General features: G+C 45.0%; 1 protein-coding gene across 1 annotated transcript; it reads left to right on the plus strand.

Annotated features, from left to right (window-relative positions):
- Positions 1-1922: 1922 nt before the first annotated feature.
- On the plus strand, positions 1923-16501 carry prdm1a (PR domain containing 1a, with ZNF domain). The gene is made up of 7 exons (XM_023425473.2): positions 1923-2119; positions 5274-5633; positions 7533-7652; positions 9136-9388; positions 13319-14376; positions 14611-14739; positions 14852-16501. The coding sequence occupies exons 1-7, from the start codon at positions 2093-2095 to the stop codon at positions 15443-15445; spliced, it is 2541 nt and encodes an 846-aa protein (XP_023281241.1). The 5' UTR covers positions 1923-2092; the 3' UTR covers positions 15446-16501.
- Positions 16502-16507: the final 6 nt, after the last annotated feature.

Raw genomic sequence — 16507 nt, forward strand, 5'->3', positions numbered from 1 at the left:
TTTAGTTTTCTTTCACTTCCACATTTAATTTTTCAGTTTTAAACATGTTTTGTTTTTCTGTCCCCGTTTCTGTTGTTAGCATCATTTGATCATCTGATTTTTGTTCCTTCAGTTTCCATTTTTTCACCGATTTACGTGGATCTCATATTTTTCCTGTCAGAAAAAAAACATTAATGAAAAACAAAAGACATCAGGAATGAAAACATGAAGATGCTGAAAGAAGAACAGGGACTTTTTCCAAATTGGTTTAGTTTGTAGAGGGAGAGAAAAGTGATGGAAAAAGGGAGAGAGAGAGAGAGAGAGAGAGAAATCAGTGTGGAAAATCATTTTTGTAAATACAGTGAGCAAATCAAAGGGCTGGAGGAGCGAGAGAAGGCGAGTGAGTAGGAGTTAAATTGAGGGAGTCAGGGGGACAATTAGATGGGAATTTCCAGTGTTAGTGAGCTTTTGTTAAAACAGCAAGAGAGTGAATGAGAGCTGTGAGTGCTTTTTATGCATCAAATTTATATCTGAACTGTCACAGGACATTTGATTTACTGTAAAAATGGAGGGATTTTTTTTTTTTTTTTTAATAAATGAAAAATTGAATCCCCCCCCACTCACTTCTGTGTTAAAGTTCTGATGAGGTCAGATGTAATTAGTAACTGTTAAAGTAGTAACTGGAAAATTTCCAACGTGGCACAAGCCCCCGAACCGAGTGGCGTCACATTAACGTCGACCACGGCAGCAGCGGGGTTAAACGCAGAGAGGCAGCGATGACATTTCACACCAACATTCAAGATCAATTAACAGTTAAATGAGTTAAATAAAGAAATTAAAGAGAGATTCTAATCAGATTAGTTTAGAAGTTGTTGTTTTTTCCCCTCTCTCGCAGTGCAGGAAAAAGAGGGGAAAAAACAATATAATAATAACCAGAATCATATTTTACATCTTAATCCACGTCAGCTGTGTCGATGAAATTCTGAATGTGAAGCAAAAAGGCTGCAGCAAGAGTTTATCAGTGATTAACATCCTGTCATTTCACGCTTGTTTTACAACGGCCAGTGGAATTATCTTTATCACAAATTATGAGAACTTATAGGTTGATTTCCTCTGAATCTGTGTTCTTATTTGACTAATTTTTGCACGTCAAGATTTAAATCCAGCGTCATCGTTCTGTGAGTAGCGTGTCCGGTACTTTCCTGAAGGAGACCGGGATCAGCTTTGGAATTCATTTTAATTAATTTTTCCTTTTCGTGAAACTCTAACTAGATTTTTTTTTTTTAAACCATCTTTAAACATTTATTAACTACACTTCATCTGCTACAATCCACAATCTTTCTTTTCCCCACATGGTCCAGAGGTGACTGTCCCATTTGTTCCTTCACTACAAGCTCTGGCAGTAAACGTTTCCTCACACAAATTTGAAATTGAAATTAAGTCGTTTTTAAAGAGAGAGAAAGTAAAAAAAGAGAGAGAGAGAGGGAAAGGGAAGAAGGGAGGGACAAAAAGAGAGAGAGAGATAGATATAAAGACATAGAGAAAGCAAGGAGAGTAACAGGGAGTGGGTGAGAGACACAGACAATAAGGAAGAGAGAGAGAGAGCGAGACTTTAAGGTTCCTTAGCACAAGCAGCAAGGGCAGACCAGTCCTGCCCCCTAGAGGTAATATGTATGTGTGTGTGTGTGTGTGTGTGTGTGTGTGTGTGTGTGTGTGTGTGCAGCTCATGGCCTCAGGTGAAAGCGCCTGCTGCTGTTTCCTCGCAAAGAAAAGTGTGTGTGTGTGTGTGTGTGTATGAGGAGAAGAGAGCAGACAGAGGAGGGGGGGGTGAAGTGTGCAGAGCCAGGAGGAGGAGGAGCAAGGAGAGAGGAGAGGGGGGTGGGCGTGGCTTCTACAACTTTACTCAGAGGCTCTCTATGTCTCAGTCAGTTGATCGCAGGACACCGACTCTCACACACACCCACACACACACACACGCACTTTGACACACAATCACAGTGTGGAGTATCAGCGCTCGGAGCAGGACGGACGGACAGAGGGGGAGAACTGCACCTGTCCCACACACACTCTCTATCCTCACACACACATACAGAGGATCTGACCGGTCGTCCTTATGTGTGGATGGGACCAAAGTTACACGGTGAGTGCAGAGCAGCTTTTTACACTTTTACAAAAAATATCAACACAGAAGAAGAAAGAAATTTTTCCCTTTTTTTTTCAGCTTTTAATTTAGATTTCAGCTGCTTTTTAAATTAGTTTTTTTCAATTTTGAAATTGTGTTAAAAATTAAACTGTTTTTACAACAGATAGAAATAGATTTTTAAAGAATTTTGGCCACTTGAATCCAAATTTATGCAATGTTATCGTCTTTAACTTGCTTTTTTGCCTTTTTTGCTGCTTGTTTCTGACTGGAAATCCAAAGCGGTTTTAATTTCCCACTTTTAATTTGATGAGATTCTTTATTAAACAGTTAAATTGGTGAATTTAGCTCTAGATTAGATTGTTTTAACTCTCACTCGGAGGAAAATATCTCCATGTTTTGAGAAGCTGGAAGGTGTTTGTCTAGGTTTGCTCAGCTTTTCAGTTTGGGATTTAAGGCTTCTTTTTTTCTGCAGACTTTAAGGAGTTGATATTTGTTTGGTGAACATTTGCCAGGAAAAGTGTCACTCAATAATGGCTTTCAAATGACAAAGAGTCTGAGGGGGATTTCCTATTTGTTTCCCCCTGATTGGTGCTTAAACCGCTCATACACTTTTCATCTTGACTTAGATGCACCTTATTTTGAAATTACCTCCGGCTGCGTGCAGACTCAGCTTTTGTATTTTCAGTTGGTCTAAATGAGAGGCGAATTGTTTCTTGGTTCTTGGTTTCACTATTAGTTCTCGATGTTGCAGCTGTTATGCAAAGAACGTTCTGGGTTCTGCTGAGAGGTGAAATATTGAGAAACATTTCCATATGTGAGCAGGTCTTTTTCTGTTTGTCATTTTAAAGGCAAATCAGAGCAGATACTGTTGTTCTGTGTTAGAAGGTAAAGCCACTGTTCAGCAGAAATGAACTTTTCTTGTTAGTTTTACAGTTCAAGTAAAGGAGTTTGTGCTTCTGTAGGAGTTAAATGTGATTTCAATGAGTTTTATTTTTAAAATAAAGATGTAGACATCTGCATTTTCTTAATAATTCAGGTTCTGTGGAGTGTTTTTTTTTATAAAAACAAGAGTTTGTGTATTGCAAAAGCTCAAAAAACAATAACATTCCTGTCAATATGAAGAGATAATGAAGCTCATGATTTTTTTTTTTTTTTGCTGGTACCTGGCTCCTGGAAGGGATTTTAATGTGAAAATGTCAGTGTTTGTCTTTTAAAATCTCTTCTGATCAGTAACCAGAGGAGGTGTAAGTGTCATTTTTCTGCTGCTGCGTGGATCAGAAGTGGGTCACTGCGACTAGAGCCAGTTGGATGTGAAATAATTTTCTTTCTTGCGGCTGCAAAAGAATTCACAGAGCTGAGTGTGGTCACTGAGGATCTGCCGCTTTCCGCTCGTCTGCGTGGGACGAGCGGCATGTTTGTCCCTGTGTGGATATCTGCCTCTCTCTCTCTCTGTGTGTGTGTGTGTGTGTGTGTGTGTGTGTGTGTGTGGGATTGTCTTGGGTGGGATCGCGTTTGAAGTTTTGTTTGCGCTGCTGTGGCCCCCCAAATGGAAAAGTTTTGGCGCTCCCTTCCTCATCACCACCACCACCACCACCACCCCCCTCCTCCTCCTCCTCTCTCTCGTCCATTACCAACACAAGCACACACACACACACACACACACACACACACACACGCTGGGAGTCGGGATGATTTGCCGGTTCCGCTGCAGTGCCACTCTGCTTCCAATTTTAGCTTCATTCAGACACAGACAGCATTTCCTTCCTCTGGCTTCAACCCCAGGGGGGGAAACAAAGGGGGGGGGGGGGGGAATACAGAGGAGAGATTTCAGGTCCATAATCTGGATAAATCCCCCACATTCACACTGCTGAAAACAAACTTTCTCCTGCACATAGAAACTTGTAGCTGTCTGAGCTGCACGTTCACCGTCTCTGTGTAGAAAAACTTAGTCAAATGAAGGAAACATGAAAAGTGTCTTCAGGGAGGACGAAAGCGAGAGAGACGCTGGAGACGGAGAGCGAGAGACTCAAATTTATCTGAAACCGCTGATAATTAAAGTTAAATCAATCACAGTTTCTCTCCAAAATAAAGCTAAATTGTTAATAGGAGGATTTATCATTCCTTGAGCGCTTCACGTGAGACGTGTTGAGTTCCTCTATCAGTTCCTCTTCATCGTCATGTGTGTGTGATCAAAGTGTCCTATCTCCTGAGTCATTCTTAATGTCACCTTGTGGTTTTTATGGATGTAAAGGAGAGAGAGAGATTTATCTTGAAGCCTGGAAACACAAACGCAAAAATTCATGTTGCATCTGAGGTTTAACACAAAGCTGAAGCTTCCTGTGTGGTTTTAACGTTAGGAAAAAAATGTGACTGTTCGATTTTTTTTTCTTTTAGGGGGGGGGGAGAGATAATGGCCATATTATATTTTTATCATTATTTAATTTAAGTGAGCTAATTATTTCTGGAGTCATGAATGAATGAATGTAGGTTTTATCCCATAATTGTTTCTGTAAATAGTTGACAAGACAGTTTCCTGTCTGTTTCTATGTGTGTGTGTGTGTGTGTGTGTGTGTGTGTGAGAGAGAGAGACAGCAGCATTAGTCAGACCCCCCCTCCTTCTTGAGTCACCACACATAATAATCACAGTTCTTCCTCTCCTCCTTTTTTTCTCTCTATTCATCCCTTCATTTGTGTCTTAATCTTCTTTCTTTCTTTCTTTATCCTTTTCTTTGTTTCACCCATTTTATTTCTTCTCCCTCCCATATCTTTCTTACTTTAGTCCACCACCTCTCCTTTCTTTCTTTCTTTCTTTCTTTCTTTCTTTCTAATTCTTTCTTTATTTCTTTCTGTCTTCCTTCTATCACATTTTCCTTTGTTTCTCATGGTTTCTTGTTCCTCCCTCCTCTGTTTCTGCCTTCCTTCCTCTCTCCTTCTTTCTCTTCCTTTTTATTTTCCTTTCTTCTCTCTGTTTTTCTCCTCCTACTACCTCTTTCTTTCTTTCTTTATTTCATTCTTTCATTCTTTCTTTCTTTCTTTCTTAAACTTGTAACTTTTGTTTTTTCTTGATGCAAATGTTTGAATAAAGTAAATTAAAAATGAAAATATCTCTCTCTCTCTCTTTCCATCTCTCTGCCTGTGTCTCTCAACCCAGGCGACCTCTCATAGCTCGGCCATGTTGACCAGTGAGGGGGCGCACACCATGGAGCAGGACGACTCGCATCACGGACCTAAGATGGCCTCCGCCGCCACCACAGCTGCCGCCGCTTCCAGCTCGGGCTCAGACGGGACCGAGACGATGACAGACACAGATGTGGACATGGAGATGGAGATGGAGGAGGCAGACATGACTCAGTGGACGGAGGCAGAGTTTGAGGATAAGTGCACATACATCGTCAAGGACACGGCGTGGGAGGCGGGGCCAGACGGTGACGCCATCATGACGACGACGACCAGAGCCGAGGCGTCGCTGCCCCGAAACCTGACCTTCAAACACCCAGCTGACAGCAAGGAGGTCAGACTCAACACACACACACACACACAACGGCAGACACAAACTTTCTCTCCAGAAAAAAATTTTCATATACACACACACACACACACACACGAGCCATCTGTACATACACACTCATGTGAGTCAGAGGTGGGTCATAATGAAGAGGGGGTCGTGTCTCGTCGTAAAGTTTCACACACTCACATATTAGAGAAAGGAATCTGTGTGTGCGAGGGTGTGTGAAACGCCTGGAGCAGAATTTACACACACACACAAACACACACAGTGTTACCGAAGTGCGCTGTGTGTTCAGGCTGCATCTGCATCAGCTCGTACCCGTCAATTAAAACTCATTCATCATCTGTGGAAATGATGAAGGCCGGATCTTCTCGTGTGTGTGTGTGTGTGTGTGTCATCTTCCATACAACTCCTGTTGTCAGTAAACTGCTGCAGTACCACACCCAGCTGGCAGGGGGCGCAGTTCAGCGTCTTAAACAAACTGCAAACACATCAAACAGAGTGTTGGCATGAACTTTGAGCACCAAGATGCTTCATATGTCAAATCTAAACTGGCAAAATGTCAAGAACAGGACATTCAGTGGCGTGAATTTGCATTTGGAGACATTTATTTTAGGCTTCAGGTTTGCATCAAGACTAATTAAATTTAATTGCACTCTAAATTGATCACGCATCTCTTTATGGCAGTGAGCAGCTTCAGTAAATCTCCTGCTGCAGCCGTGGATCTTTGTGTCATGTTTTTCAAAGCGGTTTGGATACGGAACTGGATCTGTGCGTGACTTCAGGTCAAGAAGTCGCAGCTTTGCCAGTCGTTTTTTGACCCTTTTTTTTTTTTTGCAAAGTTAAAGCGACGTGATCACATAGATTTTCTCATCAGGGGCTTATCAGCGAGGAAACTGAGGAAAAGAAGCGAGGAGGGAAAGAGAGGAGCTGATACACTATCAGCTGACATGAAGAGAGAGGAAGGAGGGAAAGGCTGAGTGTGTCGCTCTGATCAAAGAAGATTGAGAGAGAGCGAGAGAGAGCATTGTAAAAGCCTGTTAATAAGTCCTCTTACATACACACACACACATACACACACACACACACACACACTCATTTCTGGTTCTATAGGGGGAATCAGGGAAAAGGGGATTTCCCATGTCACCAGGGAACGAGAGGGTTTGGGAAAGGCATTTGTTTGCGTGGGTTCTGCACGAATATCATCCTCGGCTGGAGCCTGACATCCAGTCAGCACATAATCCCTCGCTTTTCTCTTCTTCCTCTTCTTCCTCCTCCCATTTTTTTTTTTTTTTTTTTTTTTTTGTTCTTTCATTGAATCGGATGAGGAACAAAAGAAAAAAAATTTTTTCTTTTTCTTTTGAGTATTTGGATGTTTCCCCCCTGAAGCCTGTGAAGTGGCGGTGGTTTTGTTTTGATGTGGCGACAAGTGGAGGTGTGACGAGACACACACACACACACACACACACTCCTTCAATGAACTGAAGCATGACGTTGGCTCATTAATCATCGTCTCTGTTGACAGGTGGTTAATAGTGTGTGTCTATGAGTTTGAATTTGCACGTACAATTAGACTTAATTAGACTAAAAGACATGTCACTAATGGATGCGCACAACAGCGTGAAACACACACACGCAGTCTGCACCTACGGCAAGCCACGTGGTCAGAAGATTCTCTTTTGTCGATGAAGATCCTCACGTGTGCAGATGTAGTTTTAACCTCTTAACATCTGTTTACAGACATTAAAGGCAGATTAATACGTTTCATGTCGCAGTGTCATCACGCCGTTGTGGATTGATGCTTACATTTGCTGCAAGACGCCACATTATTACCTGTTTAAATGCTCAAAGATGTAAAGATCTTTACACTAAACCTGCCCGTGTGTGCGTGTCTTCCTGCAGGTGGTCGGCGTGTGCAGCAGGGAGTACATCCCCAAAGGAACTCGCTTCGGTCCCCTGGTGGGCGAAATCTACACAGCTGACAGCGTCCCCAGAGATGCCAACCGCAAGTACTTCTGGAGGGTGAGTTAATACACTCGCGCGCACACACACACACACACACACACACACACATGCAAACAAAGAGTCACGGAAAACTCACATTCATACAGACACACACATACACTTCCTCAGAAGCCGGAGGGACCCCTTTCTGTGACGTCAGTCAGTGGAACAGGAAACTGGGCTCTTGAGAGATGGGGATGTGATGTCACCTTTACACAAATAACATGTCACACTGTGGTTCCTGTAAGTCCACACATACACACACACACACACACACACCCACACATACACACACACACACACATCGTTCGGCAGAATACACTCAACTCCATCACTACCGGTAACTCACAGTGAGAGTGCACACTCTCACAAACCACCAACCTGACCACTGCCTGTGTGTGTGTGTGTGTGTGTGTGTGTGTGTGTGTGTGTGTGTGTGTGTGTGTGTCTGTGTGTGTCTGTGTGTGCGCGTGCATGAAAAGAAAGACTCAACCTGCACCAAACCACAAGCAGACACAAAATCAGAAAGGTGTTTTCATTCACACACACACACACACAGACACACACACACACACACGCACACACACACACACACGCACTGAGAAAATGAGAGATCGAGATAGAGAGAGAGTGAAAGAGAGAGGGGGAGGAGACGTCCTTTCTCTTTTCAATATAAAAGAGGATGTCTTCCTCCTCCTCATCACTCTGTCTGTTCGTCTGAGGGAGATGAAGGTGACGAGAGGAGCATGGTGAGGAATGAAGGGATGGCGAGAGAGAGAGAAGCGGAGGGAGAGACGAGAGAAGTGTAGTTTATATTGAACTGTCTGGATTCAGTCTCAGTAGTTAACTAATTAATTTGTTATTTATTACTTTTTATTTGGTAAGTTACTTATTTACTTACTGACTTTTTTTAGTCACTTTATTTTTAATGTCGTCACTTAAACTCTTATTTTGTTACTTTTACGCACTTTTTGAATGGATTAGTAACTTTTTTACTTTGTTTTTGTACTTTGTTTATTTATTTATTTATTTATTTATTATATCTTAACTATTTGATTAATTCTTTACTTATTTTGTGTCTTTTACCATTTATTTGGATTTTTGCTTTTTTGTTACTTAATAATTTATCTACTGATGTAATCACTGAGTTTAAAATTAGATTTAATTATATTAAAGTTTAGTCTTAAAATTTACTGATAAATTTATTCAGCAATGTTCTTCCGCTAAGTCCACAAAGTAATGAAAAAGAGGGAAATAAAGGAGAGAAAAATAAATTTTTGTTTTATTGATTAAAAAAATACTTTTATTGCTTTTATTCCAACTAAATTAAGTATTTTATTTTTGTTAAAACTTCTTTCTCACCTGTTCTTATCAGAGAGAAAGGGGGAAAAAGGAAAAACTTAATTAATAGAAAAAATTAAAACACACTAAATTTTACATTTTAATATTTTTTTTAACTAAACTCTATTTAATATTTCTTTCCTTCCCTCCCTCTCTCCAGATCTACGCGGACGGGGAGTTCCATCACTTCGTTGACGGCCTGGATGAGACTCGCTCTAACTGGATGCGGTACGTGAACCCGGCCCACTCGGCGGCGGAGCAGAACCTGGCGGCGTGTCAGAACGGCATGGAGATTTATTTCTACACAGTGAAGCCTGTTCCCGCAGGCGCAGAGCTGCTCGTCTGGTACTGCCACGATTTCGCCCGGCGGCTCCACTACCCGCCGTCAGGAGAGCTGATGATGCAGAAACTCAGTAAGTTCATGTGATTTTTTCTTTTTTTTAAGTAGGTATATTTAGTCAGAAATGGAAAATAAAATAGTTCAATATTTTGAATTTTTAACACTTGCAACAGCATTCAGCAGACTTTTATTGTGAAAGGACCGGGTGTTTTTTATTAAATGTGTCATGCTCTGAGCTGCTAACATAAAAAACCTAAAATCAATAGGAGATGTAGGTTTGTGTGTGTGTGTGTGTGTGTGTGTGTGTGTGTGTGTGTGTGTCTTGAGTGTGTCCTGTCGCCACTGTTAAAGCCTAACGGTGTGTTTGAGTGTAGCTGTGTCTCCTTCCTCTCTGAACATTAGCCTGTCATTATCTCACACACACACACACACTCACACAAACAGAGGTACACAACCGACAACCTTTCATCTCTGTCAGTGCCATCGTTTGTATTTTTGTGTGTGTGAGTGTGTGTGTCTGCCAGTGACAGTGTAATTACACAGACAGGGGGATATGGCCCCTAATGCCACAGTCTTACACACTTAAAAACCCGCTTTTAACATGAAAGCACACACACACACACACACACTAACACACAGACACACACACACTAACACACAGGCTTGCTCAACCTCAATAAAAGAACCAGAGACAGTGCGGGTTTGCATGACTGTGTGTGTCTTCAGTGACCTTTTTATGAGAAAAAAGTAGGCGTCACATTTCTCCATCCTCACACGGAACCACATAAACGTTCACGGACACGTTTTCATCTTTATACACTAATCAATATATTTATTTTACTCTTATTTTCTTAACTTTTTTTATTGACTATAGTAATCTCATCAATGCTTATCTCAACCAAAAACCTGAATCCAAACCTTCTTTGTTAAGCAGAAGGAGGTTGACTTTCAGCACTCAAACTCACCCCGCACACACACTGCACTTATCCACTTTAGCTGAGCTGATCAAAGGGAGAGCGAGCTAAGAGGAAAACAAAGAGAGAGAGAGAGAGCTGAGGGGTTTCCAGGTGTGACTACAGGCTAATAGCAACGTTAAGGTGGCAGAGGGACCAGCAGACCCAGCCTGGGCGACTCCACTGCCCAGGGAAAAATGCGCATGACCTGGGGGACAAAGGCAGGGGGTACCCTCCTCCTCTCCCTACTCAAAGCCTGTGTGTGTGTGTGTGTGTGTGTGTGTGTGTGTGTGTGTGTACAGTATATATGTTGTCTTTAATTAGCTTCCTCTGTCATTTAGCCCCACAGGCTCCTGTTGACCTGCCTCTGACTTGAATGCTGATTTTTCTTTTACCTGCAGCAGAAAGACTAACATTTAGTCATTTGGCTACACAGCTTCAAGTTTCAAATTTTTATTTATTTTTTTTCCGTCTGATAATCACATGTTCCTAAAATGAGTACAACTTTTGACTGTCGGCGCAGCCACATGACAGTTTTAGCTCTGACAAAAGGAGTCAGAAATAATCCCATTAGCTGAGTAAAACCAAGAAAACCGCTCTGTCTAAAGTGACGGTAAACTGAAACCCAGTTAAAAAGGCAAAAGTTTCAATCCAGTTATTTAAGTTAGCTTTTTAGCCTCCGGCGTTATGAATGTCGTGGCTGTGAATGAGCATTATAATGCTCATCTTTCTAAAGCAGAAGTGAAAACCTTTCGATGCATCTGTTGCAGCTGTTCATGCAAATAGCAAAAAAAAACAAAAAAACCTGGAATCAGAGTAAATTGATAAAATACAAAATATGCAAAGGCGGCTGTAGCTGCAACTAGACTTTGATGCCTGTGAGCCGATACAGTAGATAAAGCATGTAAAGTTAAGCTTCGGTTGGGTTTTAATCATTAACATCTCAGATATCGCCGAGTATTTTCTGATTAAACTTAGGAAGAAGATGCATCTCATTATTACAAAATACACTGTGTCCCAGTGGGGGGCACCAGAGCTACTGATCTAAACTTAGTAGCATCCTGTGTTATATTCCTGAGGAGCGCAACAAAATCTACTGTTGTCTGCGTCGTGTTTTTCTATCGGGTTTTTTGCTCTTTCTAGCGCAGTCATAGCAAAACCAGACGTGTGTGAGTGAGTGAGTGTGTGGGTGTGTGCGCGTGTGTGTGTGTGAGCAAAATGACTGAGCGTGCACCGCTGTCTCCCTCCCTCACTTTCTCCTCCTCTCCTCTTCTGCTCCTACTCTTTTTGTCGTTGTCGTTGAGCATTCTTCAAGTGTTAGCACTTGGAAGCACCTGTCAGCCATGTGTGCGCGCGTTGTGTTCAAAGATGCTCTGCCGCGCCGACAAAAACACTCTCTCTTCCCACACACACACACACGCGCACACACGCGCACACACACACACACACACAGAGTCATAAGCGGGACATGCCAAAACATTCACACCCATTCTTTTCATCTCAAACACATGCAAGCTCACACTGTGCGTGTGTGTGTGTGTGTGTGTGTGTGTGTGTGTGTGTGTGTGTGTGTGTGGGTGTGTGTGGGTGTGGGTTGGCCATTCACCCTGATATATTTGCCACTTAAAAAAGACCAGAGGAGAAGGTGGAGGAGGGAGTGCTGGAGGTAGAGCTGCGCCTCCCACCCCCTCTGTTGACTACTTGAACTTCCTGGCAGAAGGGCCGTGTTGACAGATTGATATCTCCAAGATGGCCGCCCTGTTTGTTTTCTGGAAGAGGGAGAGAGGGAGGAGGAAGAAAAGGAGGAGGTGGAGGAGGAGGAGGAAGGCTAACTGATAACCTCAGTGTTTACACTGCCGCTATACTACTGATGCAAGGGTCACTGAGTGTGTGTGTGTGTGTGTATGTGTGTGTGTGAGTGAGTGAAGGGGTGAAGCAGGGGGAGTTAAGAAAATTTCACTAGTGCTGGCACTCAGGATTTACTTTGACAACACACACACACACACACACACATGCACACACACTCCCCTCTGGGCGACCTCATGGTAAAAAGTTGACTGGGTAGTAAATGAGCTTATAGATAATAGACGGCGGCGTTTTAAGGGCTCGACTGCAGCCATTTAACAGCCGAGATGTGCTGCTAGCTGACATCCCGGGGCTTTTAGAGTGTGTGTGTGAGTGTGTGAGAGTGTGAGTGTGTGAGTGTGAGAGAGAGAGAGAGAGCGCTCCTCCTAATCCACTCTTTCATCATGCAGAGGAGACAGTAGGTGTGAGTGACCTGAGTGAGGAAGCTCTAATTTAACCTTTTGACCCGGAAACAATAGTGAACGGCCAGGAAAAATTAGGAGCCTGATCAGAGTGTGTGTGTGTGTGTGTGTGTGTGTGTGTGTGTGTGTGTGTGTGTGTGTGTGTGTGTGTGTGTGTATGTGTTGGCCAAAAGTGGAAGAGTCAACAAATCAGACAGAGGCCTCTGTGTGTGTAATTTGTCACATGGTGTATGTGTGTGTGTGTGTGTGTGTGTGTGTGTGTGTGTGTGTGTGTGTGTGTGGAGGGCAGGTGGAGGCCAAGCTTTTTCAGGGGATATCTTTAGCAGGAAACCTTCCATCAGTCCCGTCTGTCTGCCACCATTTTGATTTTATCTTGATTTTATAGACACACACACACAGACACACACAAACACACAGTGCCCAAAGGCAGCTGTCACGCCTCACTTCCTGTCTTTTGCACCCCCCCCTCCCCCCACCGGCCGCCCCACCTCCCCTCATGCTCGTTCGTCAAATCTGTCACCTTAATTGGCCGACCGAGTTACTCATGGTGTTCCTCAACCCAGTGACACACAAACACTCACACACACACACACACACACACCCCTGCCGTCCTTTTAAAGGAGTTTGAATATTTGTATTGTTAAATAAAATAAATGAAAATCATGATTACTGCTTTAAAATTTAAAATTGTATTAATGGGCCCCAAGGGGAAGGAGGGGGCCCCTCTCTGGATCTGGTGAACTCCCCCTGACCTCCTCTCTCTCTCTCTCTCTCTCTCTTCAGAACAGTCTCTCCTGGAGGTCAAGCAGCAGCAGGTGAGCGGTGAGGAGCGTTTGGTCGAAGCTTCCAGCCCATCACCCGTCGCAGTTACCCCCACCCCCACCCCCACCCCACCCAAGAGGGAGCACAGCGTCCTCTCCATCCTGCGTGGCACCAACAGCACCTCATCAGCCAAGAGGGAGCCCAGCCGGCCGCTCCCCACCCGCCCGCGCTGCGCCGACAGCCCCGAGCGCCCCCTGTACCCCCGCGCCCTCTACCCAGCTTTCAGGCCCCACCAGCTCGGCTACCCCGCGACTCGTTCCCCTGGCAACCAGTCCTCGGCTACACCCAGCCCGTCGGCGAGGAGCAGCCCAGACAGCAGCCCCCAGGGGAGCCCCTCGGGTCCGGTGCCATCCCCAGCTTCTTTCTACCCCACCGGACTGAGCCCCTACCCCGGGTACTCCCCACCATCTGCCCCCCTCTCCTCACCTTTTTACCCTCCAGGAGCCCCGTACTCACGCTACCTCCTGCCCCATCACTACCCTCTGCCTGGCGGTGGCGTCCCCACCGTAGGAGGGATCTTTCCCAGGATGTACCCCCTCTACAGCAGCCTCCTGCCCGCTCACGTGCCCCTCCTGCCCTCCGACACAGCAGGGAGGCGCTTCCTGATGCCTGACCACGTCCACCCTTCCTCCGTTTCAGCCCACAGAGACTTCCTCCTCCCCGGGCCCACCAGTGCCTTCTCAGTCGCCACCTCTCTGAAGGACAAAGCGGGAGCTCACCACCCTTACCCCGGGCACCCTCACCTACACGAACAGGCCCGCGCCCCCTCCAGCGGCTCCCCGACAGCAGGCACGGCGCCGCCCAGCGAGCGGGTGCCCACCAAGCCTACCTCAGCCCTGCTGGGCAACGCCAGCGAGCATCACCCCGACGAGGAGGCCATCAACTTGACCAAAGTGAAGCGCGGCGCCGGCTCGGCGGGCTACAAGGCGCTGCCGTACCCGCTGAAGAAGCAGAACGGAAAAATCAAGTACGAGTGCAACGTGTGCAGCAAGACGTTCGGGCAGCTGTCGAACCTGAAGGTGAGGCTCGAGACACCGCCGTTCTGTGTTTGGCTTTCAACATCCTGTCTGCTCGTCTGATTTACTGCCCCATTATCATTCCACTCCTTGTAATGTGTGGCTGCAGTTAATCATTAGGCTGCAGAGCAGGTTCCTAACCAGCCGTTTTACAGAAAACACAACTAGATGGCGTCTTTGATAAATGCGGTGTCTGAACATTTTCCTTTCCTGTTTCCTGTTTCCTCCATCTTGCAGGTTCACCTTCGTGTCCACAGTGGAGAGAGACCCTTCAAATGTCAGACCTGTAACAAAGGTTTCACCCAGCTGGCCCACCTGCAGAAACACTACCTGGTCCACACCGGGGAGAAGCCACATGAATGCCAGGTGAGAAACGAGGCTGGCGATGACGTGCTTTTAATTTCGTAGACAGACGCCTTAATGCAGACTTTGCTTCGAGCCGCTGACGTCATTTCTTCTGTCATGTCTCCTCATCCAGGTTTGTCACAAGCGCTTCAGCAGCACCAGCAACCTGAAAACTCACCTCCGCCTCCACTCGGGGGAGAAACCGTACCACTGCAAACTCTGCCCGGCCAAGTTCACGCAGTTCGTCCACCTCAAGCTGCACAAGCGCCTGCACTCCCGCGAGCGTCCGCACAAATGCCCCCACTGCCACCGCCACTACATCCACCTGTGCAGCCTGCGGCTTCACCTGAAAGGCTACTGCCTGGCGGCGACCTCCGGCTCCGGCAGCCCGGCCGCCCTGGAGGAGGTGCACCGCGCCAACGAGGAGATCGAGCGCTTCGACATCAGCGAGCACGCCGAGCGGCTGGAGCAGCTGCAGGGAGGGGTGGAGGTGGAGGCCATGTTGGAGAAGCAGGTCCTGCAGGGGATCCTGTGGAGGGAGACTGACCTCAAGTCCTCCCACTTTCACCCCCACCATAAGGACGACGCCGCCGAGCTTCTGTCCGCGGGTTACGGTGCGTACGAGTCCCCGAACGAGACGTCGGTCATCAAGATGCGGCACAGCGGCCCCGTCCTGCCGCTTCCCGCCAACGTCACCGTCAAGCAGGAGTCGGAGGATCACGCTTAAATGACCCCTTTCGTAGTCGAGACTGCATGACTCACAGTGGACTGCGTTGCCAGGAGCAACTGCTGTAAATAAATAAATAATTCTCCACCTGGCTGTCATCAGGAGTGACATCATGACCACGCCAGGTGTTCAACCTATCAGGGACTCGCGTACTCAGGGCTACAAGAGACACTGTCCCATGACTACTTTACGTTTATTATACTTAGAGACAATCATCTACCCTTACCTTTAATGTAATATAATGCTATTATCATTATTGTCGTTGTATTATTTGGTCTTTATTTTCAAATGTCTTCTTGTTTTCTTTTGATCAATTAGTTGTTATATAACCTCCTTAATTTATTATACTTTTTATTTGTTGTCTTTAAAAGCAATAAGTGGAACTGACGGTTCCACTGACAGGGTGAAATCAATGTTAAAGACTATTTTTCTGTTGATTTTGTTTTTTCTCTGTGGCCATTTCTCTGTAGATAGTCACTCTCTCTCTCTCTCTCTCTCTCTCTCTCTCTCTCTCTATGCCTATATCTGTCCGCTAACCTCTGACCTATAGAAGCAGGGGTGTCCACTCTTCAGGGTTTTATCTATTTAAATTTTAAAAAATTAAAAAAAAAAAAAACAACATAGCAGGTTTAAAAAGGGTTGAAAAACTTGCCAAAGTCTGGCACATTAATGAATCTGTTAATTTAGCAAGAAGAGCTTTATTTCAACCCTGCTTCAGAGCTTCCCTCAAAGTATGTCTGTGTCATTTTCTGATGCCTACTTAATTTAAATGAAACAAACAAAAGGGCATTTTTTTTTGTATATTTTTCACAACAGTTACCTCAGTGTGTATGTGGCGATACGAGTGTGTGTGTGTGTGTGTGTGTGTTTTAAGGGACAGCTGAAAGTGGGAGCTTTCTATTTATTTGCTTTTTTTTTTTTTTTTTGCTACTTGAAAAAGAAGAAGAAGAAACCAAACTGAAGCGGAGTGCAGCTCTTCATGTGGTCCAAAGGAGCGGCGTCGCCCGCTCAACATGTAGCACATAACGGACTCGGGGGGGTAGGCCGCTGAGCCCCCACCCC

Source organism: Seriola lalandi, unplaced genomic scaffold (genome assembly GCF_002814215.2).
Source record: "Seriola lalandi dorsalis isolate HSWRI2012SDOR001 ecotype SW California unplaced genomic scaffold, Sedor1 jcf7180002054782, whole genome shotgun sequence".
Taxonomy (NCBI): domain Eukaryota; kingdom Metazoa; phylum Chordata; class Actinopteri; order Carangiformes; family Carangidae; genus Seriola; species Seriola lalandi.

What these genes read in the sequence shown, in the direction of transcription:
- prdm1a (XM_023425473.2), top strand. Translation starts at nt 2,093, where the DNA reads ATGTGTGGATGGGACCAAAGTTACACG. An exon ending in ACCCAGCTGACAGCAAGGAG is followed by an intron (nt 5,634 to 7,532) that starts GTCAGACTCAAC and finishes GTCTTCCTGCAG; the next exon opens with GTGGTCGGCGTGTGCAGCAG. An exon ending in GGCAGCTGTCGAACCTGAAG is followed by an intron (nt 14,377 to 14,610) that starts GTGAGGCTCGAG and finishes TCCATCTTGCAG; the next exon opens with GTTCACCTTCGTGTCCACAG.